At 34.2% G+C, this 25,192-nt stretch overlaps 2 protein-coding genes across 3 annotated transcripts in view; one reads left to right on the forward strand and one right to left on the reverse strand.

Moving 5' to 3' along the window:
• The window catches only part of clos (closca), a 418,696-nt gene that overhangs the window by 11,282 nt on the left and 382,222 nt on the right, over positions 1–25,192 (forward strand). For both annotated transcript variants that reach the window (XM_072540165.1, XM_072540166.1), the window contains exons 3-5: positions 14,922–15,058; positions 16,048–16,256; positions 21,092–21,297. In XM_072540165.1, coding sequence (XP_072396266.1) covers positions 14,922–15,058; positions 16,048–16,256; positions 21,092–21,297 — 552 coding nt within the window. The remainder of the gene's footprint in view (positions 1–14,921; positions 15,059–16,047; positions 16,257–21,091; positions 21,298–25,192) is intronic.
• The window catches only part of LOC140447486 (RWD domain-containing protein 2A), a 409,818-nt gene continuing 391,912 nt past the window's right edge, over positions 7,287–25,192 (reverse strand). The window contains exons 3-4 of the mRNA XM_072540167.1: positions 13,540–14,106; positions 7,287–8,891 (exon numbers count right to left, since the gene is read on the reverse strand). Coding sequence (XP_072396268.1) covers positions 8,593–8,891; positions 13,540–14,104 — 864 coding nt within the window. The 5' untranslated portion in view covers positions 14,105–14,106 and the 3' untranslated portion in view covers positions 7,287–8,592. The remainder of the gene's footprint in view (positions 8,892–13,539; positions 14,107–25,192) is intronic.

Here is a 25,192-nt window from a genome sequence, read left to right on the forward strand (position 1 = left end):
TGGGGCACGTTAGGAAGAAGAAGTTAATGTCGACGATATAACAAAGAATGTTTTTTTTAAAAGGTATAGAAATGTCAGTTGGTGACACTTTTTGAACTGACAGCTGTCAAGTGATTAATGTTAAGTTGGGTTTGACATTTCAGCATAAATAGACTTAAAGTCTGAACAATGCTTCCAAATTGTACATTTTTATTTTAAAACTTGTGGTTCTGTTCGAAATACATATCATCCACTACGTCCATTTTATGGTCAACATAATGGTCCATCAGAGCAAGTAATTCGATTAACCATGGAACGTTTTTGCACCACGATTAGAGGGGCAAAAAGTTGCTTAAAGAGGTTTTGCACTTACCGCTTTGTTACGAAGCTTTATTAAGGGTTCGATCTGTTTAAATAAAATACTCGACATAGCGAGAAGACTCGCTATTCTATGACGCTACTCGTGATGACGCCATCTTGTGGTGCTAGTTTCGTGACGATCGCCTCAGCAATTCACTATAGAGAAAAAGTAAAATACAACACCAGTATAGACACTTCGGTTCAAAAATACCTTCAAACTTATGGTCCATTTAAGATGTACTTCAGACCACTTTCGTTCTATCATTATTGGATAAGTAACTTTATAGGGGAACTGACGATGGGCTGAACATTGCAGAGTCAGAAACCAGTCGTCAAGGTACAATCCCATACAAACCAATTTTAATTTTAATTAAATAAACTTTTCCTTTTCTTTTATTACCTATTTAAAGACAAAAAATCGGTTGCCTGTAAAGTCGGTTTTACGGGCGAAGATTTTACGTGACAACGTCTTTTTCTCGGTAGAATATTTATTGATATGAATATTATTAAATTGCACAATAGGAACAAGGAATTGAATGAAAATAAGAATTGCACAAATTTTAACTATAGAAATATATTTTGTTTACTAAAACATTGTACATGTAAACTTAAACTTAACTAATTTCTTTTTGAGTGATTTTGTTGAGGATAGGACGATGATAGGAGAAATATGAAATGAAAAGAAGTGTTTCTGCTGTAATGTGTCTTGAACGCCAAGAACGCTCGAGAAAGACAGAGACACAAGCACGGAAGCACGCACCGATTCAACGCGCCTAATTCTCTAGTGCTGCGCGCGCAGCGGACCGATCATGTTTGAGTGGGAGAGAGACGCAAGGCATTCGCCGGTCCGGCGGGCCTCTCTCTCGTTCGGTGACTCACTGTAACAGACGTGAGCGGGCGTTACACTTTTTCATGAATGACTCCGAGCCACAACCTAATTTAAGACGTTGTTACGTCAAAATTTTTCAAAACTGACATGTCCAGTCGTAAGAACTCTAAAAATTGTAAGGTAGCTTTTAAGAAAAACTTAGAGTTAGATAATGATGATGAATAAACAGCTACTGTATCATTTTCCTCGTGTTTTGGTTTTTTTTCTTTCGCACAAATTTAAATAGCTCAACATTTTTATTTTTAAAAAATAAATTCGGAATATGTGAATAACTATCTTACACATCGCATCTCCTAAAACTTTTTGCTTTGTGTGTTCAACGATTAAGTGAGGATATTCGCTGTGGTTTCTCTATTAAGAGATTTTTTGCCAACAAAGTTTTCAGAACTTTCGAGATTTCAAGTAATTTGAAACTAGTCGCGAGATGTTAAAAGAGTTTACAAGTTTTTAAGACGTTGAATGTGTTATAGCGTTATATTTTTTAGTCTTTTTAATTAGAAACTTAATTTAGTTTGAAGAGTTTATTACTAAAGAGCTGGGTGTTGTTAAATGAAAAATAAAATAAAGTAAAATATTTGAAAACTAACATTTGGCGGGCTATACTTGCGGGCGTATTTTGGATATAGGCCATACTTGCTTTTTATTTTCTGCGATGTAAAGTGTTTACTATTTAAATGGGAATAAGCCAGAATTAAAGGTAAAAGTAAGTTTATTGACGTTTCAATTTCCACTTCAGAAATCGTTCTCAAAATACAAACATTATTGTAAATAGTAAATTGAATTTCAATTGAAACGTCAATAAACTTACTTTAACCTTTAATTGTGGCTTATTCCCTTTTAAATAGTAATTATTTTAACATGCCACAAGAAAATAGCTTCAGAACAATATGTAGAGTGTTGTGATGTGTGTGATATTTTATTTTTATTTATCCCGATTTTAATTTATTTACAGCCTTTTAACACTAATGATGAAACCGCAATTAATATTTTATTTACTTCACGCTACAAATATATTTATTGGACTAACTCTCTACAATTTAATCCTTATATCCAATCCAATCCAATATAATTTCCTTATATATTATGCTTTCACGTTATTCTGGAATTCCATCTAAGTCTCTTAGCGGACCGTCGACTCGTTCGATAAGTTTCTAGACCCCCTCGTGACGACAGAGCGCCGTTACTTGGTAATCTCGAACACCTGCTTTATAAAACAGTGTGGAATCATCTAGACTGGTAGCTTTTTCAATCCTTCGGTGACGTCAAAACATCGCCGTTAGGATGGGTATCAGTAGCATAACGAGCGGACTGACCTAACAGTATCTAGCACTTTATTTGGATGTTATTATGTTAGGAGGAAAAATTATTTAAGTATTCTGCATTTTTCTCTCTTAGTCTGTCTTCAGTTGTAACTATATCTGACGAGTTCTCAATAAAGACGAAATATGTAATATAGAATGAAAAAAAAAAAGAAAAAAACACAGTTGTGCTATCTTATTAACAAGCATCGATGCTATGATTAATGCGATTCAATATGGTACAATTACAATCAATACAATAAATGACTAATGACACAATGCAACTGCCAGCTGTCTCCTAGAGTCCTCCGTTCGGCTCGCGGAGATAAGAATACGGCCGAGGTCAGAAAGCCGTGCCTGTCGTAAGAGGCGACTAATGGGTAGGAATCGAGAGGTGGAGAGCCGTCGCTTGAGGTGTCGGGTTTGTAGAAACGCACACGGTCGCCTAGTCGACACGGTCACCGGTCTACATTCCTAGTATCCGAGACGAGACTCTCGTGGGACCACTCTAGTCTCATTCCAAAAGAGCCTGGCGAGGTTGAACGAGCTGGGCCCGTACATACCTCTCCTGGCCTTGCGTCAGGCGTGGTGTGGGTGCCCCGGCACGTACCCATCGGGAGATTTAAGAGTGGTAGAGGAGAGATCCTCGGCGGCGACCTGTCTACGTGCGAGGTGGAAATTCCTCCGCCTTCTTAGCCTATCCGCCCGTGGGTGGGATAACGGGTAGGTGAGGTAATCGCAATACAGCTACTACGGGGAAGGTGGAGCCCCACGAAACGTTTCGTGCATACGTGGCGTGGCACCTTCACTTTGGTGTCAGAATCGTAGGCGCAGCGGATTCGTTAACGGTCGTATGCCGAAAGGCCAGGTAGACCAGGGTCCTGCCAATTTATTTGGAGGGCACAAAGCATCGCTATGTCTCCTAGGGTCCGCGGCATCAACTGGCTGGGAATAACTCCACAAATGTTTAATATTATCCTGGACGATGTTTTTAATTGGATCTATTCAGTTCATATGAAGCTTTTACGAGACTCGAGTATTAACGACTGCTTTGATTGACCTAACAATGGCTGTTTTGGGTCTGCTTCAATTCTTAAAAGTATTCAATAACCCAAATCTGTTGTATACTGCTTATACCTTAGTTTTGTTGGTGTTACATGTGTGTCCCCATGCAAGAAACGCATATATATATATATATATATATATATATATATATATATATATATATATATATATATATATATATATATTATTATGGATATTATGATGTTGATTACCTGTTGATTCTAAGAGTACTTTTATTGCGGCTTTGGCCGACGCCTTTTTTAGACTGTCGCATTTACGTGTTGTGTGAACGTTAAACCTTGTCCCATTATGACTTCTTTATGCTAGATATCTAGACTTTAGACTCCAGGTATTTAGCTTCATCATGTCATTCGATGGGTCTGTCTTGCCATGTTATTGTGACTTGTGGCTATTTTCCATTGGATAGTCTTATTCTTCTTTCTACAGTGCCGTCTGTAGATTTCTTACAGCTTTCACCAGGTTCCTGTATTTTGCCGCGATTGCAGTGTCGGCTGCATAAAGGCTGAGTAGCGTTCCTGATGTTCTTGGCACGTCAGCTGTATATATGTTATACAGAAAGGGTGATAAGTACCCTGTGGTACTTCAGCTTCCGGGGCTCCGTGTTTAGACAGAACTTCTCCTATCTGGACCTCCGGTCGCTTAGGTACGAGAAGATGTATCTCGTCATGGCCACACTGTATCCATAATCTCTCATTTTGTATGTCAATCTGACAAAGATGTTACACTCTGTTACAGACTTTGTTTATATTCAAGATGGCTGCTCCTGTATACTGCTTGTTAAATCCAGCTCCTATGTAGTCTGTAAGTCTGAGTGCTTGTAGTTTAATCCTAGCCTGTCTGTCTCTGATTGGAGTCTGATTTGGATGACTCGATCTAATATCTTGCTGACTGCTTTAAGTAAGCTAATCGGCCTGTAATTTTGAGAAAATGTGTTGTTTTTTTCTGGTTCGGTATCATGATTACATGGGTTTCCTTCCATCCGTTTAGACAGAGCCTGTATCTTGAGTAGTATTGCATTTGTTATGCTTCTTAAATTTACAATCGCTTTTGCAAGAAGATACCTCAGTGCATGACAAGGTGCTTTTTCCTTGGTGAACTTCTTCTTCCACTTATTTCTCTAGATGATGTGGGATTTAATATTTCTTCTTGTTCTTCGAGTGTTTTTAGTTCTGTTTCTTCGAATTCTTAGATAAAATCTATATCTTCATCTTGGTGATAATTCAGTGTAGGTAAACTCTCTCACGAGTCTTTCTTATTACCTCGGCTTTCTCTTCCATAAAGTCAAGAATTCCGTTTTTTCGTGTAAAGGGGTAATGGTTTTTCTATCGTTTCCTAATGTTCTTTGGAGCCTTCATATTTCTTGCATGTTTTGGCCTAGTTACTCCATTTATTTTACGTGATTGCCTCATTTTTGGCGTTTATGTTCTATTAGTGCCTCTTTAACTTATCGATTCAGTCGGTTTGCCCTATTTTTGTCTTCCTGATTTCTTGTTCTTCTTTTCCCTTATGATTTCTTTTATTTCCTAATTAATGTCTCCAAATCTTTCCATTTAAATTTCATATTCTTCTTCAATGGTGCTTTTTTTATGATATTTTCGAGTTCTATGACTTTTTTCTCTATTTGTTGTGGATTGTCAAAACATTTTCAATTCCTATACTCACTAGTCATTTAAAGTTTAACCACTTTGTTTTCTTACTTTTTCTTATTACTATGTTGTCTTCTTTCCTTGTGCCTATGCCGATGAGTATGGGTTGTGGTCTCCTGATACTTCGTTTAAGATTCGGATCTTTGTTTGTTGTCATAGGTTTTTACCCACTACTAGCCAAATGGGTTGGTAGAGTATTTCCTGAAAAGTGAGTTGGTTTGAGGGGCCCAATTACCATAATGCCTTCGTTATTCACTAGATACTTATTCCTCCGTTTTTCTTTGTAGCTCTATCGCTCCAGTTAAAGGATCTGGCGTTTAAGTTATAGACGGTTCTTTTATGTTCGGAAATTAAAATGGCTTTATTCCATTCTGAAACGACCGACTAAAGCTAAATTTTTCTGAAAATGTCAATTTTAGGACGCTAAAAAGATGCAAAAAAGTTTACCACTTACCCCCGGACTTTCTCCTAAAACCCCCCACGTGGGGGGGGGGGACGGAAAAAAATCGATTTACCAAGAATCTGTAAGCCATAGAAAAAATGTTTCAAATAAAAAATGCAGCTAAGATAATTTTGAACAAAAACGTTTATTATAAAAAAAAGATTCGATTTTTTACAGTCGAGTTGATACAAATTTTATTTAACATTTATTTGGCGTGCGGAACTGACATTCAAAATCGCCGGTCACTTCAAGCGTTATTTCTGAGAAAATGGTTCGTTCTACGCAAAAAGTACTAATAAACATTTTTGTTCAAAATGATTTCAGGTACATTTTTTATTTAAAACATTTTTTACGGCGTACAGATTCTTGGCAAAACGATTTTTTTGCGTTTTTACCCCCCTACGAGAGGGGTTTTAGAAGGAAGCCCGGGGGCTAAAGTGGTAAACTTTTTTGCATCTTTTTAGGGGTCCCAAAATTGATATTATTGGTAAAATTCAGCTTGTTCGTATGATTTTTAGGGGTCAAATCTTTGACAACTGGACTAAATCCGAACATTAAATACAATGTTAAGTTGAAGGCCTACAAACAAAATACATATTGGGGAGAAATGGAATATGAACCCCAAGGCTCGATGCATACTTGCGTCTTTGCAAGTAGCGTACACGCTGTGAGCAAGATGCGTACGCTTGGCTTGTTTATTTCCCATCAATACTTATTGAGCGGTTTCTCGGTGGCTTCAGTTTCATTACGCCTCCCCTTGTTCGTATGATTTTTAGGGGTCAAATCTTTGACAACTGGACTAAATCCGAACATTAAATACAATGTTAAGTTGAAGGCCTACAAACAAAATACATATTGGGGAGAAATGGAATATGAACCCCAAGGCTCGATGCATACTTGCGTCTTTGCAAGTAGCGTACACGCTGTGAGCAAGATGCGTACGCTTGGCTTGTTTATTTCCCATCAATACTTATTGAGCGGTTTCTCGGTGGCTTCAGTTTCATTACGCCTCCCAAGCAGCATGGATGATCTCAGGCAACGTGTTGGATTTGCGTTGACTGTGTATAAGTATATATATAATAGAACAAAAGAGAGTCATGGTAATTTTCTGATGTATCCCATATGACAAGCTGCTTTTTAACAGCAGTATCTGTAAACAGTTCTGTATCTATGTTGAAATTCATCGCGCGGTCAATGTGTATTTGCTGATTGCCTCGTACAGACTGCCAAGCCGCGTTCACGTGGCATCGTACCGGCTCACGCTGCTTGCACGTCGCGGTTCCGCTCGAATGTGCACTGCGTAATTACAACTCCTGTACTGCTGAACCGCCAGCGATCGCACGCAGCTCAGCTTAACTAAGCTAACTGAGCTTTATAAGTTTAACCCCACGAACAGAAAACAAGGCAGATTTTCAGGAACCGAAAAATAAACACAAAAATCCTAAAAAAGTGCGTAAAACGTCCAAAAATTAAAATAAAATACAGGATTATACATACCATCAAACAGCTTTAAGCGTATCCTGCTGAAAACAGACTTCCTCTTCTTTCCGTCTCCGTTAAGAATAAAACAAGTGCCAATTCTTTAAAGTATTTATTAACCAAAATATAGGACCTTATTTATTTATTATTTCTATAGAGCATTTAAACCTTAAATAATATTATAAAAAAGACTGTTTGTCATGTAACAAAATTTATCATAACTAAGATAAATGCAAAGCTCCTGAGTCCTTAAAGCACAATAGAGGATATGGCTATATATACATTAAAAGTAAAAATGAGAGAGAAAGTAAAGAAGATGGAACAAGTCGAGCAAAAATCGAATCAATATATATATATATATATATATATATATATATATATATATAAATATACAGTCTTGCTATTAATAAAGAGAGATTAGAAATAAGGAAGGAAGAAGAAAATTAAAAAATAAAAACTTATAAAGAGAAATTCAAATCAAGAGAAACGTCTTAAGGTGCAAAATTGCCTAAGAGTGACAAAAAATAGTAAAAATATCTTAAGAATGAAAACAGGAGCGTAATTGGAAAACGTAAATAAAACACAAAGAAAGAAATTCTTTGTAGAAGAAACGATACAAATTAGGAAGTCAGAAATCGACTATAATAGAAAAAAGTATGCCAGAAATCACAAATACCTCCACGAATTGACGTTGAAATTTTTCAACAAATACGCAAACCATCTAGTTGCATTTTTGCATTTACAAAAATCCAAATCTTAAAAATACAGAACCTATTTAACAGACCAATAACGAATATAAAAACATTTACAAAAAACACTTATATTACAATCGATTTTACTAAAAGTCCCCATTCACTTGACTTGTGATGTAATAATAACGCACTAGGTCCGCGCTTGGCTTTCATTGGTTGACTGCTTAACCTTCTGTCAACTGTCGAGAATGTCATTTGTCATTTACTCCGTTTATGTCGACCAAAGTTAACTGTAAATTGTTAATTTTTGTATACTACTATAATTAAATACAGTTGCTTTTTTCTTTCTTTTCTTCTTTTTCGCCATTTATTCCAATTATATACAGTCACGAAAAAACCAATGGGACTGTAAATGTTGCACGTAAAACAAATAAGAAATTCAAGACTATGACAAAATCATTAGGTATATATCAGTTGGAATAGACAAGAGAAGACTTATGTACAAAAATCGATAGAATAAGACACGAAGGTGCTTATAGAAGCGCATCCTTCACAACACATTTTATTACTTCACTCTGACTGCCAATTTCTTTAGATTAATCGGTACGTCTAGTACTTAAGTTATTACTGTTTATAAAAATAATTTTTCTCTTCACCTTTTGGTTCTTAGAATTCTTATTTAACTACTGTTAAATGAATGGGGACTTTAACATTTACAAAGTTAAGAACTAGTACTCGATCTCGCTTCCACCCCGAAAATATCTTTAAATATATAACCGACACTATGGTCTTCTAGGTAATGATGCAGCTCACCCATATCCATGTGATTATACTTGATTCCATTGTTCTGAAAAACGACTTCTTCGAATTTGTCGAATTTTAAAAATTTGCGACCTTTTTCTTCTTTATCGTCCTCGACAACTTTACAGAAGATTTTTTTCCAGCTCATAGATTTAATGGACTGCCAGCATTCTTGGACGTCTGCGGCCGCTCCTTCGATACAAATGATACCAGGCTTTCCTAAAAAAACGTGATTTTGTAAAATTCCAAACGAAAAATTAAAAATTTCTATAAAAATTTTAGATGCAGTAACCAAATCCTACATAAGTATTTTATGAAGAACATTTTATTTCATTTAAGTTTCCAGCTAATTGTGTATAATTTCTGGTAACACACTGTATATACACATAACATAGTCCATTTTAAGAATCTTATTAACTTTAGTATGCTTCTAGTGGTAAAAACTTTTTTGACTTGAGATAATCCAATTTAAAAAGAATTTCACACAACCTAACTTAACCTATAAAATTAATATAGATATATCGAGTAATTTCCTGGTAACGAGTTCATCAGAAAGGAATATTAAATATATCCAATATTTGCCGTGTAATACTTGGTACATTATAGATTGAGTGTACCTTTTGCTTCTATCAATGTTGATTTTTGTAAAATTACTCTATTCTGCTGAGCAAACTCTATTACCGCACAAGGCGGGATTGGCCCGGAAAGAAACGGAACACTTCCAAGTTAAAGTTACGGCGGCAACTTTGGTAATTAGCCAAAGCATACACCTCAAAATCCGTTTATAATACTTTGATACCCGACGTGGCGACCAACTCCTAGCCAAATGCAGATATTATGAGTTGCTGCGGCCAATATATGTTGAATGCTTCCAGATAAGCTCTGCACTCCGGCAAACTCGTCGTGAAGTTTGTCAATCACGAAGTTGACAAAGTTTAGGAAGGGTGTCGCTCAATTAGTCTTATTTTAAAGCGATTTCGAAGTGTCGATGGTGTGCTAGTAGGTAAAGTAAGTGCTCCGGGTCAATAAAGTCAATGCGAGACTTTGATGTAGCAGTACAAGCACGTCAATAGAAACTATTCAAATTTAAATAACAAAACTAGATTCGCAAATTACAAGGTGCATGCCACGAATTCCCTCTAAGATGTGATTAAGCTTAAATAAATGTTTTCAAAAGCACTATTATTAATTCTTTTATAAATATTTGATTAGAACTATAAACACTACTTAGACCGGGGAAATAAGATTTCTCTTTGGACTGCGACAAACTTGCCATTTTTTTTATTTTGTACTTATCATTGAAAAGCTTAATATTTAAGTTAAAATAACAAAACTTTATCTTTTAAAACATAAAAAAGTTGTAAGATTAATTTGTTGCTTCAAAAACTGTAAAATGAGGCAAAAACTATTTTTATTTATTTATAACTACATATTATTATTTGTTTATAACTATTGTAAAAATCAACCTTGACATTTGTTATTCCGCCCAAAGTTGGGTCCTTAAGAAACTCTCAAAATTTCAGATCGATCTAATAAATAGTTTAAAAGTTATTCTATTTGTATATCCCAGAGAGCTTTTTTTTGCAGTAATATTAGCCAGAAAATAATAAAGATACAGTAATTTTACGTATAGCAAATGAAAGTGTAAGAGTTATACTATAAATATATATATATATATATATATATATATATATATATATATATATATATATATATATATATATATATATATATAATCCTAAACCCATTTACCCTAAGGTGTCGGGTGTAATGTTTTTAGTTAGTTGCATGTACAATTTTTCTCCATTGCTTCTTATTCTGTGCTTGGTTTCTTGCTTGTTCTTTGCTGATTCCTCGTGTCTCTAGGATTGAGGTTACATTATCATCCCATGTCTTCATTGGCCTGCCCCTTGGTCTCTTGATTTGTCTTCTGGCTTCATATACTTTTTTAACTGGTCTTTCTTGATTCATTCTAACCACGTGTCCATACCATCTCAGTTGAACCCCTTCAATTTTCTTAATAATTGGTTTGACCTCTGACTGCCTCGTTTCTGATCCTGTCTAACCTGGTTATACCCCATTATTCTTCTAAGAAACTTCATTTCTATGCTCTGTATAATTTTAATTTATCAGTAAGCGCCCAACTTTCACTACCAAAAGTTGAAATCGGCACAAACACCGTCTTGTATATGGTCACTTTGGCTTTTTGGGATACTTCTTTTTTTGACAAAAACGTACTTTTAATTGCGTGGTACATCCGAGTAGCACTTTCTATTCTGGAACTTATTTCAGTTTCTTCAGTTCCTCTGTTCTCTATTTGTACTCCCAAGTATTTGTAAGTATCGACTTGTTCAAGTGTATTTCCGTTAAGTGTTATCTTCGTTTGTTTTCTATTTTTCCCACATACCATTACTTTCGTCTTCTCATTATTGATCCTCAAATTTCGTTTAATTAGTGCAGCGTTCCATACTTGTAAATTTTGATTGAGTGCTTCTTCATTTATTCCAAATATCACTAGATCGTCTGCGTATGCACACTCTGAGATTCACACTGCTTCTAGATTTCTATGTCCGGCATACAATTTCAATGTTTCTGCTCTAGTTTCTTTAATTATGTCATCTAAGACAATGTTAAACAGTATGGGGCCTAGGACTCCTCCCTGGCGTAGACCCTCATTTACTATGAACTCTTCAGATTCCATATTATCGGTTCTGATTCTGTTCCTTGTATGTCTATATATACTCATAATGGCTTGCCTGAGTTTGATTTTCACACCTTTCTTTTTTAAACATCCTGGTCAAATGTCAATCACCTTCCTTGGAGTACTATCAAATGCCTTTTCTAAGTCTATAAAGGCTTGGTATAACTCAGTGCTTGAGTTCAGTGCGTTTTGTATTAGTTTCTTGATAGTAAAAATGTGATCTTGGATACTTCTGCCTTTTCTAAATCCACTCTGTGATTGTTCCATTTTAGAATCAACTTCTTGTAAAAGACGTCTTTCTAGTATTCTCTCATATACTTTGGATGGGATGCTCAGTAGTGTTATTCCTCTGTAGTTACTACATTCGCGTCTGTCTCTGTTTTTGAAAATGGGTAGAATAACTCCCACTTCCCAATCTTTTGGTATTTGGCTTTCACTCCATGCCCTATTACATACTTTTGTTAGCAGTTCAAATCCCTTGTCGCCCATGTTTTTAAGCATATCTGCTGTGATTTTATCAAATCCAGCGGCCTTACCTTTCTTAAACTTTTGTATGATTTCTTTTGATTCTGCTATAGTTATTTCGTTTTGAATTTGGTCTTCTTGCTCTTCCTCTTCTGGCTCTTCTGTGATAATGTCTACATCGTTTCGGATATTCAGTAGATCCTCGAAATATTGCTTCCATCTATCTAGGATGTGGTCATTGTCATGCAGTAAGTGTCCTTCTTTGTCCCTTATTTGCTTTGGTGTTTGTGGAGCCTTTTCGGTTCTTAAATTCTTCAGGGTTTTAAAGAATAACTTTTCGTTAGAGTGGTAGTCTTCTTCCATTTTGTTTCCGAATTCTTCCCAACTTTTCCGTTTCGTTGCTAGTACCATATCTTTGACTTTGATGTGGTTCCGTTCCTTAAATAATTTTTCAAGCTATCTTCTTCAACCTTATAAAATTCTGCTTTTATTTCATTGTTCCACCAGTTTGTACACTTTTGTTTCTGTTATTTCTTGTTATTCCGCATGCTTGTTTACCACAGTGTAGAAGTGCTTCGTTCAGTATTTGCCAATTTTGGTCTAAGTCACAGTCATGTTCAGCGTGCACTGTTAGGTAGTTTTTAACGTAGTAAATACTAACCACGTGAGATAGTACTATGAGGTTTTTTTTCCTGATTTTTACCTCATAATTTACTATGGAAACTGAAGATTTGTATAAATTTAATACACGAAACGTCTTCAATATAACGATCTGATATCCTTTCTTTTATTCTCCAAGCTGTTGACTGAAAACCCTCCACTATATTAGTGAACCACACACACACACACACACACACATATATATATATATATATATATATATATATATATATATATATATATATATATATGTATATATATATATATATAAAAAGTAGTTAGGTATTATTGACAGACACGTTATGTGTTATGTAAAATAAAGTTTTATCTTGAGGTTGCAGTCATTGAGGTTGAAACTCTTTGTTCTTTATCAAGCTTTCGCAAAATTTATTTGCTTCTTCAGGATATGCTAAAATATGGTATCAGTAAATACAATGAAATTAGAATTAAATAGCATTGTATAAAACTAGTATAAAAACTTACAACATGAGGTTAATCCATTAAATTTTCAAATTTACAAAACATTAAAACTTAACTTATTAAAATTATATAGTTATATAAGTACAATATTTTAATTTTTTTTTAATTTTGTACAAATTCATATTTTAGCATATCCTGAAGAAGCAAATAAATTTTGCGAAAGCTTGATAAAGAACAAAGAGTTTCACTTTCCTGCCCTATTAATGACTGCAACCTCAAGATAAAACTTAATTTTATATATATATATATATATATATATATATATATATATATATATATACCTATATATATATATTTATATATATATATATATATATATATATATATATATATATATATATACATATATTACCACAAACTGTATCCCAGCAACCCAGAAATTGTCATTTAAAATTTAATGACTCACCAATAAATCTATGATAACTAATGACCATGAACGTGATCTAGCTCTTCTGGAAATTTACTTATTTTTCTTATTAAAATATCACGTTAGTAGGTAGATTCTGAAGCTTAAGAGGGTGAGTATAACAATGCTAAAATGGATGAATTACACCCGCTTACCTGGCATACAAAATCCAGTTAACTCTAGCTGATTCGCCAACTCCACCAACTCCCTCCTCTTCGTCTTGCTATAAATGTGATGTGAATAAATCCAGTGTCTCACAAATTTCTCATCCCTGACATCTTTCTTTTGAGGCTGCTCCTGTTCCACCTGAATATACTCTTCAGCGTTGTCCTTTATCCAAGAGATCGCAGAAAATATACAAGGTTCTCCTTTTTCTTGACAAGCCATAAAGTCGCACAAGTCTTTGTTAATTTTAACATGTTGGTGCCGGTCGAATTTGTGATTTCTCACGAATAATTCGGGTTCTACGTTGGGGTATTCATGAGGAAGGGTGATACAAAGCTCAAACTTTGCGTTATCTTGAATGATATTGACAGTAAGGTCGAGATATGGTGGCGAAATGGTTGTTTTGTCATTCACGTAGTCTCTTATGTCGGATAAAGTACAGACATCTTCGACTTTAAGTTCTCCGGGGTTATACAGGAGAGATTCTAAGATTTCTAGCTCCGACAGTTGTATCTCTAGGTTGGATTTTAGTTGGTCTGATGATATCTTCGTCATTTCTGCAAAAAATAAACATTTGATCAACACAATACCAATTTTATGAACTTCAATATGGAATTATAAAAAAACATATTATATACAGCCTTCAAAAAATCGTAATAGAACTATTTCTTTACACGGATTAATGGTTTAATCACCACCTTTAATGAAATGATAGATATAGATTGATGATTGACTGATTGATTGATATGGCTAGCCTTGTTTAACGTCTTTCTGAAGACCAGTACTAATCGTCATAATATACCACCTAAAAATGTCATTCTACAATAGCAGAAAAATAAAAAATCCTTCAGAAACTCAAGCTGATGTTAGACTAAATTTATATGCTTTTAAAACAAATATTTATGTGTATCTCACCTTTGCATAAAGGGTTTCCAAAGATAAGACATTCCACAAAAAACTACCAGTATATAAAAACTGTTGTGTAAATGGTTACAATGCATTCGGTTATGTATGTATTTCGATTGCATAATTAGTAGGAACAGATTTAAAAATATTATAAAAATTTATATATTTAAATAAATATATCCTACTATTTTAAAATTTTACCTAATATCTACAAGTGTTCATTGCGATTAATTATTTTATTTTAATTTTAGTTCATGTTAATTACGGTTCTTTCCCGTGAAATATTTTTTAATATAGCATAATTTGTTGTCATACATTTTGACGCAACAAAGATCTTAGTTTTAAATAAGCATTATAAAAATGGATAACGATGAATTCACCCATTTTTCCCTGTCATATGTTTTTACGAAATCGCTAAATAAAATGAATACTTTAATAAATATCTAACACTAATCAATATTTTCAGAACTGTTGCCGTTTACAAATATATCATTATTGCCTTCGAAAGATATAAGGTTTTTCCAGCAGAACTCTCAATGGTATCTAGTATCTTTGGAGACCACCAATTTAATCTCAGATGTTATGAGAATTATGAGATATCAGGTAATAGATTTATTTATTTTTTTATCACTATTTTTATTCTTACGAATAGTTGGTTATGTTTTTTGCTTATAATGACATGGTTTTGAAGATAAATTGTTTTTTAAAAATGTTCATACCTTTTTGTCAGTATTTTATCAGTTTTTTTGAACAATTTCATTGTGAAATACGTGTTAAAGACGCTTCTCTGCGTGATAAAAACAGCTGGTATCTTGTGCTCAATTAAGATTCTAGAGACACCATTACATATTGGGTGTAATGTTGTTCGAGAGGAGAAACAAGATTCACTTGACGCAAGCCTCATAGAGTCCGGATCTAGCACACAGTGACAAGCACTCCTCTTATATATGAAGAAATATTAGGACCAAGACTAGATAAAATAGTGTACCACTGTGTAATTTGTTATATTTGGTGATAAACAAAAGAATAGAGTTATGGCTACAATGAAAGTTTATTATACCAAGAACATAAGTTGTCGATGTTTTAGAAAATGCTGTTCAATTTTCACTTATTTATAATTAATATTCTTCCGCATACTGTGATAAAAAATTTATTTTTTATTTACAGTATTTTAACACTAATACTAAAAACACAATTAATTCATAACATTTTATTTACTTCACCCTACAAATATGTTTATTAGACTAACTCTCTTGAATTTTTTATCCCTTAAATATGTTTGACTCGTTATTCTGAAATTCCATCAAAGTCTCTCAGCGGACGTCTCGTATCATCAGAGCACAGTTATTTGGTAATCTTGAACACCTACTCTACTGTTCGCATCGCATAAGTAAAACAGTGTGAAATCGTTTAGACTAGAGAGGTAGCTACTTTGAACTTTCGGTGGTGTTGACACATCGCTGTTAGAATGGGGATCAGTAGCGTAGCGAGTGTGTTGACATAACAATACTTATCTTATTACGTCCAAAATCGCCATTAATGACATAATTATAATTTTTTTGTTTTTGTCTCACAAATTATCTTTATTTTAGAATGGCACCGTTACCTCCATTAAGGAAGTTAAAATCCACAATGGAGAAAGGGTAGCTACGTTCAATTTGGGAAACACAACATTAATAATAGTGGCTGAGAATTCACGTGGAGCTAATCAGGCTACAAACATATATCAGTTCGACTTAAACGAAGATCTGCACCGAATTCAGCAGTTACAAGGAGCTGGTTATACAGATGTCACCATATGGTAAGAAAATTCATTTTTTTTGTTGCCTCGCTTTTTCAGTTATCGAATACCTGCTTATCGGTCATTCCATACTTCTTTAGTCGTTTAGTGCCCACCAAACTGTAGGAAATCCAAGGCAAGATTACAAAAAGTTATATTGTGACCTTTTTACTGATTTGTTCTGAATGCTTTTGCATTATTCTTCATGATTAATTATTTTGCCATTTACGTTTAGTTTGTAGATTACCATACTTTTTGTTCTCTGACTAAACCAAACCTAATTTGATTTAGTTCTCTTCCGTGTCTCTTTTTCTTTTCCTTCCTTTTGGTCAATTTGTCTTTCTGTCAGGCATACCATAAGCCATCAGAAAATGTTAAAAGCATTGAAAGAATGCTGAATAGATCATCGTTACACTAACATAATTAAATATATCTACCGAAATGCCACAGATATCGTAAGACTATCTGAACAATAATCCAATAAATTCTGTATACAGCGAGGAGTACGGCAAGAAGACACAGTTTCTCCAAAGCTATTCACGATGCTTTTAGAACATACTTGTAAGAAGGCACATCTGAACGAGCATGGTATTAACATAAATGGAGAGAAGCTCAGTCATTTGAGATTTGCAGATGACATCATCCTTATAGTCGATCATATGGATGATGCAATAATAATGTTTGAAAAATTATATCAAGCTTCCTTGGAGGTCGGACTAAAGATTAATATGAACAAGACGCAAATAATGACTAATCTTGTGCTAAAACGAAATATTGCTGTTGATGGAAGGGATATTGTGCAGACTACATCGTATAAGTACCTAGGTTATGAAATTCGATTGGGCAGAGATAACCAGACATGTGAGCTCCCACGTCGCATAGGATTAGCCTGGGCAGCGTTTGGTAAATTAAACTATGTATTTAAATCGGGTCTATCCATATGCCTTACAAGAAAAATCTTTGACCAATGTTGTTTCCTGTACTCACTTATGGAGCGTAAACATTAACATTTACTATCAGATTATCAGACAACCGATGGACAAAACGTATTTTAGAGTGGAGACCAAGGCAATAAGCAATACAGAGCAGATGACGCCCACCAACTAGACGGACTGCACAGACGGAACTAGATGCAAGCCACAAAAGACAGAAACAGATGGAAAGAGCTGAGGGAGACCTATGACCAGCAGTGGACGCATACAGGTTGATGATGATGATGATTGTCAGGCAAAAGGTAGTGGACTTCCTTATACTCCACCAGAGTTCGTCTGCTCTCTGGTAAAAAATAAAGACGGTTGGTATAAAGATGAACATAGCTCAGACAAAGAATACGGAAAAAGAAAACATACCTTTTGGTTTTCTAAGTCAGTGATTTCATAATTTGTCTTTCCCGCTTGCTTTCTAGACAACATTTATTCAAATTCACAATAGTTTCTATAATATTCTTTTATATCGTCCATAATTTCGATCACTATTATTTTTTGATTCAGTATTATTCAGTGTGTTTGTCAATAAACTCTGTTTCCTACAAAAGAACAATTTATTGTAATATGACAACAAAATAGCAGTCCCAGGTGTAGCTAAAAGTGTTACATAAAATAATACTCTTTGGTATATTGCTCCCTAATTCAATAAAGTATTTTACGAAGACAATTCTTGTCTTCCTGCCATTTGATTGAACGCCTGCAAACGGAAACAGAACAATAAAACCGAACTAAAAGCGATAAGTCACCATAAATGTAATTATAAGAGAAAGCAAACGACTCCTACACGTGCCCGTCCATTCCATTACCACTCTATAACTGCGCCGGACGAAAAACATATAAACAGCAATTCACCAGCTCCTGAAACATGAGTGATGACGCTATCCCAGTTCGTTTTTCACCCCTTCACTTCGTCTGCTGTTCCTGTTGTACATAAAACATACAAAAGAGCGGTACACTTTTAAAAATGTATTCCGAACTATTATGACATGTGAAAAATCTACAAAAGTGATACTTTTATTAATAATATACGATATTATTATGACACGATGGTGCTTGATCTAACAATAAACTCCAAGTTAAATCGAGAGAAAAAAACTGTAATAAATACTCTATTGGATAGACAAGAATATAACTATAGTAATGCAGTAATATTCCAAACAAGACTACGTTACGAAGGTTGACTAATCTTTGTAGCCAATCGAACTTTGGAATTAGTTGTTCCAGATACATGTTTTGAGCTGCAATCATATCATTCCTCCACGTTCTTTTCGCACTCCGTCTGCCCTCTCTTGTACTTTTCATTATGTCCGGGATAATGCAGTTTCAGTTCTTTTCTTCACCTTTCAACTTATTTTTCATTCTGCATCTTCCTTACGTTCTCGAGTGTGATCGAATACTATATTTTTAGGGAGGTTATTCAAAATAACAACACTCACGCTAGTAAAATGTTTCTATGAGATTTCAAGCCTATTTTTGTCCAAGATAAAACAATATTCATGTCTCGTATTATAATTGTGATGGTAATGACGCAAAGAAACAAAATGCCGGGAAACAACAATCTTTCCTCCAGCGTTTCACGTTAAGAATGAAACGTTGAATAGATAGGGCTACGTAATTTTTATGGACGATAGAAGCGCGCCGATGCCACGACGAACACAAGCACGAGTCAGGGTTATATTTTTATTTTTTTTTACCGAAAAGAATTAAAATGAACGTTTTCTAATGTAACTGACCAGAAGTGCCCATCGAACACAAAAGATAAACAGTAGGAAAAATGATTTTAATTAAATAAATATTATTTACAAAAGATAATTTTATTTTAATTATATTAACGACAGGTTAATTGTTTTTCAGTCAGAATACAACATGCCATTAAAATCATGGTCATTACAAACTAATTATCTTCGTACCTCGTACCCATAATGATAACAAGGCTTTGTGGTTGTTTAGTAGTTATTCTGGCTTCACAGTTTATTGCTAATTGAGCTCAGTGACTTCAGCCAGGGATGCGTTTGTTTAGGAGTCGCCAACAGGCCTAAAATAGCCGACACAACGAGACCCTCGATTTATGGACCATTTTGGTTTTTAGCTAAAGAAAAAATCAGCGGACTATCATGATAACATGGATGGTCCCATATTTGAACGATGGTTTAAGGAAAAGCGGCTTCCTAATCTTCCAGAGAAAACTGTTGTGGTGATAGACAACGACTCGTACCATTCGAGGAGAGAAGAAGTGATTTTGACACAAGCGTTTAATAAAGATCAAATTAAGACATGGTCGCTGAAGCAAAATATATTTTTTGAAGAAGATTATTTAAAATTAGAGATTATGGAAGTCACAAACACATTCAAAGAAGAATATATAAAATATAAAATCGACGATGAGCAAAGAAAAAATTGTTGCCATTCTGAGACTACCTCCATACCATTGTGAGTTGAATCCAATTGAAAAGGCATGGAATCAAGTCAAAAGATATATTGCCTCACAAAACACAAAGTTTAAGACCGCCGCAATGGAACAAGTAATAAGAAATGCATTTGGTGTAGTAATAGTGAACGACTTAGTAGTGAAATTCAAACGTTCCGTTCTTAACGTGAAATAAAGTTTAGCAACACAGATGGATTCACTCATAAACAAGATGTGCAATGAAGAGAAAATTCATAGTGACTAAAAAGGAAGAATACTTGCCAAATCTACAAAAAAGGCATAAAGCCAGTCTGACATGAAGTAGATATAAGAGATGTAGCGTATGTAGGAGATGGCAACCTCGCCGGTACAATATCACTACTTTGATTGTTTCTTTACTTACTCGGTATGCATCGTTTGCTCACGAAAAGGCGACTGTTGTTTCTGTGTCACGTTTCTTTGTATTGTGCCGTTCGTTGCTTTTGTGGCTCCGATAAGTCTTGCCTTTCAAATACCCAGTTAGCGTTCGTGTGCTTCGTTTCGAGCGTAAACTTACCTCCAGCCTGATTCAATTCGAGAACACTGGGACAGTATATCTCCCAAAGAATCACGCAAATGTCCTAGAGCTAACTCAGCTAGAACAGAAACCTCGCGTAGAGCAAAAGGCAAAAACTGGTTTGATCCTGATGTTTAGTATACGTATGGCATAGACAGAGAATGTGAGCTGGGTTTAGAGCGTCGTGAGTTTTACCCTACTGTTGATTTTTCGTTGCGATAGTAATGCTGTTCAGTACGAGAGGAGAAGCAGGTAAGGGCATTTGGTTGACGCACTTATTGAGCGAGTAATGGTGCGAGGCTATCATCCGTAGGATTATGTCTGAACGACTCTATGTCTGTATCTTTTCTAGTCAAAGATGGCAACAATATCTTTTGGAGTTCCGAGAGTTGAAAGACTTGAAACAATGTAATTTTACTAGCGAATCGTAGATCGATACGATTATCGACGAGTTCTGATTTCCGTCTAGTCCTTTTATATTCTTATATTTTTTTTCTACAGTCCACGCCCCAACCTCTACCTCTAAACTGCACTTGGATGAACACATACTTTTTAACTATAACTTATTCACAAAATGCTTGAACACATCTATGTTAAATATTTAGGACCCACCAAATGTATATTTCTACCATATAGTTATAGGTACAACTTATATTAGAATTATTCGATTTACCCCTCAAATGTTCAAAATAATTCACTTGAGCAAGCTACCATAGAAACTACCGTCGAAAGTTACCCAATAAACTCTTTAAAATGTGTAGACTCCAGAGTTTTTTATATGTCCGGTGACGTTTTCATAGTGTACTCTTAGATATTGCCAAGAGCGCCATCTGGAGAATGTGAGTTGCTTCACAACTCTCCATTTCCACGTCTCTCCATTATGAGAACTAATTGAATTTATCCTTAGGGAGGACAACACGAACGTATTTATGTCGCTTGTCGGATTTATGGGGAGCTCAGCCGTTTCTACTTCTTCTATTTCTCGCCTGTACAAGTGGCACGGCAGGCATTTTGATAACTTGCAGGACATCCGCTACGGGGCCACGAGGATATCGCCGTTTTCTATTGGAGATTCGGCATTTATCGGCGTTGCCTACGCTATATCTGAAGACGGTAAGTATTTATTAATCATAATACAGCCCAGTAAATGGATGTATAAGTCTGGAATATGTCGGTTTTATAGACCTACTATATTAACTTACAACTATCAAACTAACCAAACTAACCATACAGAAAAAAGCTAGAGCATAAAAAAAGAGTTTATATATAGTATAGTATAAATATTATATTTAATATATATATATATATATATATATATATATATATATATATATATATATAAATATATATATATATATATATATATATATATATATATATATATATATATGCAAACAACACAGTTTATTATATCGACAGTCACTAATATCCAGTATTTTTTGTATATCTATATGTATATATATATATATATATATATATATATATATATATATATATAATATAAAGTTTTATTTTGAGGTTGCAGTCATTAATAGGGCAGGAAAGTAAAACTCTTTGTTCTTTAATCAAGCTTTCGCAAAATTTATTTGCTTCTTCAGGATATGCTAAAATATGGTAACAGTAAATACAACGAAATTAGAACTAAATAGCATTGTATAAAACTAGTAAAAAAAAAAACTTACAACATGAGGTTAATCCATTAAATTTTCAAATTTGCAAAACATTAAAACTTAACTTATTTTAAAAATTATACAGTTATGTAAGTACAATATTCCAATTTAATTTAATTTTGTAAAAATTCATTTTGACATTGATTGTTTGATTTATGTCAGAAAGACACTCGTTTCTGTTTATTATATTTTTTGTTGTTGATAACTAGCTCTTGATTGTTATTATGGTTACGTACAAAGTGGCGCCAAATATGAATATTTAAATTTTTTGAAATTCTAATATTTATAGTCAGAAAATCTAATATTGGAAAATTATAGTATTAATTTTCGTAAGATAGAATGTAATTATAGATATTGCTTAGTTTATCAATATCAGTTTTTTTATTAACGCATTGATATTTATTTATCCATATTGGCGCGCAGTATTCAGCTACGGAATAAACAAGAGATAGCCAGAAGACCTGAGTGTGGATGCCGATGCCCCCCATGTTGTGCCGCAGAGCTTTTGAATGATAACATTTCTGGTTTTTGGCTTCTCAGCAACTGTACTTAAATGTTCTCTAAAGCTTAACGTTCTGTCCAAGGCCACCTCTAGATATTTTGGGTGTTTATTGTGGTTGAGTCGTGTGTTATCAAAGTGAACGTTAAGGGTTCTTGATGCCAGATTGTTGTTTATGGGGAAGCAGGTTACTTCGGCCTTGGAGGCATTGGGGCGAAGTCTCCATTTTTGAAAGTAATTATCCATAACCTTTAGGTCTTCCGTAGGAATCTCTTCAGCTTCTTTTAGTGACTTTGTTTGGGTTAATAAAGCCCAGTCGTCAGCATAGCCAAACTTGGTTGATATTGTTGTCGGCATGTCTGCGATGTAAAGGCTAAAAAGCAGTGGTGTGAGTACCGAGTCTTTCTGTGAGTGCTTATTTCGGATCCTACAGTTACTTTAAATACTCTATTGGTGAGCATATTTTCTATTAATCTAGCGGTAAATTTGCAAGGAATAGTGCATAAGAGTTTATAAATCATTCCTTCTCGCCAGACAGTGTCGAAAGCTGCTAACAGATCTCTGAACGTAGCAGAACTCTTTAGTTTTCTTTGAAAGCAGGCTTCTATGTAAGTACAGAGAGAGAACACCTGGTCTGCGCAAACTCGATTTGGTCTAAAACCTGCTTGTTCAATTGGTATAGCTTCGAGGATTGTTAAAAATTAGTCTATCGAGTAGTTTATACATTATAGGCAGTAGAGCAATTGGTCGATAGCTTTTTGGGTGGTCAGCTGGTTTACCCGGTTTTAGTATTGCTATGACTTTTGAGTGTTGGACTCTGCCGGTCTGGATTATGTTTTTGAAGAAATGTGATAGCCAGATTTTTGTGTATTTCCCACCATTGACTATGAATTTCGAGCTGAAGCTTTACTCAGGGAAATGTATTTAAGGGCGATATCTATTTGTTCAATTGTGAAAGGGTGAGAGTATTCGGTCTCGATTGATTGCGATTTCAAGGTTTTTAAATGTTTCTTTATGTCTCGTGTGTGAGCTTTATGTCAGGTAGCTCTTGATGTCGAAACAATATGAGATGTCTTTACCATGGAGCCAAATTCCAAAGGTGTCATAAACGTACCTTAGCCAGTAGATGGGTTTGAGATTTGATGAGGACAGGGATGTTGTTTCGAAATGTTCCATGTAGATATCAGCTATTATGGGAAAGAGGGAGGATCCCATTGGGGCACCTTTGATTTGACAATAGAAATTATTTTGGAATGAAAAGTATGTATTTGACATGCAATGTTTTATAAGAGATAATGTGTCTTGGAGGAGTTGATGTTTAGGGTCCAATATGATAATGGTTTCATTAATAGGAATATTGGTGAGGAAAGAAAGAATGTCAAAACTAACAAGTATATCTGAGCATGAAATAGAAATGTTTGCAGAAGATCAATGAAATTGAAAAAAAATTTAACACAGACGAGGCGTTTTCGGCTAATGGTTGTAAGGATAGGGCAAGATGAAAAATTCTGAGTGGGGCAGTTGTATACATTGACGACGGTTCTTAGGGGGATATTGGGCTTATGGATTTTGGCCATATATTCTTGGAATTCGGAATAATTTTTACCTGGATATAAGTGGTTTTTTATGTCTGGAGGTAAAGTGGACTTATTTATGATGGATTTGGTCTTTTTTTTAGATGGATAGTGGGATCGTTTCTCGTGCATTTGTATTCTATGGCATTGAGTAGTCTGAACATTTTGTCAAAATAATTAAAAGATTGAGAATGACGATGGCATTACCTTTGTTGACCGGAAGGATGACAATTTCAGGGTTGTTATAAAATTCTTTAAAAGCACGTCTTTCTGAAAGACTAATATTTTGATAATAATATTACTAACTAATATATATATATATATATATATATATATATATATATATATATATCTAAACTAATTCCTCACGGATGGCAAGCTGCGAACGATACACCCACCAATCAGTGGGACCTCGAGCTTGTCTTGGGAACATTTATATTAACAACGACAACTCTTCATTTACTATCCATTTTTCCAAAGCTAATATAAAAGAAAAAGGATCGATCACATAGTAAAATGTTAATATTAAATCTTAAATTGTGCTGTCTGTATGATTTTTTATTAAACGTAGTAAAATATTTTTGTCAATACATACAATATTTTAGTTATATAAAATTTCATTTTACTGTATTGTATATATTTGTGTATAGTCTTTAATCGTTCGACCGTAGTGTAATATTTGTGGAATTTCAAATTTCAAATAATTGAACTCAATAAGGCTTTGTTTATAAGAACTGTATAATAGTCTATTACGTTTTATTATGGTAAATCGAGCCTACGAACTCATGACCTTTATTCATTATATATATATATATATATATATATATATATATATATATATATATATATGTTTATAGAATATTATATATATAAAAATATATATATATATATATATATATATATATATATATATATATTTATATATATATAATATTCTATTCTATGTTTTCTATTTTATATTCTATATTCCTAATATAATATTCTATAATTATAGTCAATTTGTTAAATACTTTCTATGGTTAGATTATTGTATCAACATCTTACATTTTATCATCATATCACCATTCCAGAGATTTTTTTTTAAATCTAAAATAAAAACTGCGAATATCTTTAACTTATAAATTCAACTGTTGAAGTACAGTAATTGAGTCAAGTGTTTTTCTTCTACTTTAAGTGACGTCTCCCCATAGTAAGTTGGATATCATCATCACTATCTTTACTCTATCTACTGCTGCTCTGAAGAGTTCTATAGAACTGCATTTAAA

This window comes from Diabrotica undecimpunctata, chromosome 8 (assembly GCF_040954645.1).
Source record: "Diabrotica undecimpunctata isolate CICGRU chromosome 8, icDiaUnde3, whole genome shotgun sequence".
NCBI lineage: Eukaryota > Metazoa > Arthropoda > Insecta > Coleoptera > Chrysomelidae > Diabrotica > Diabrotica undecimpunctata.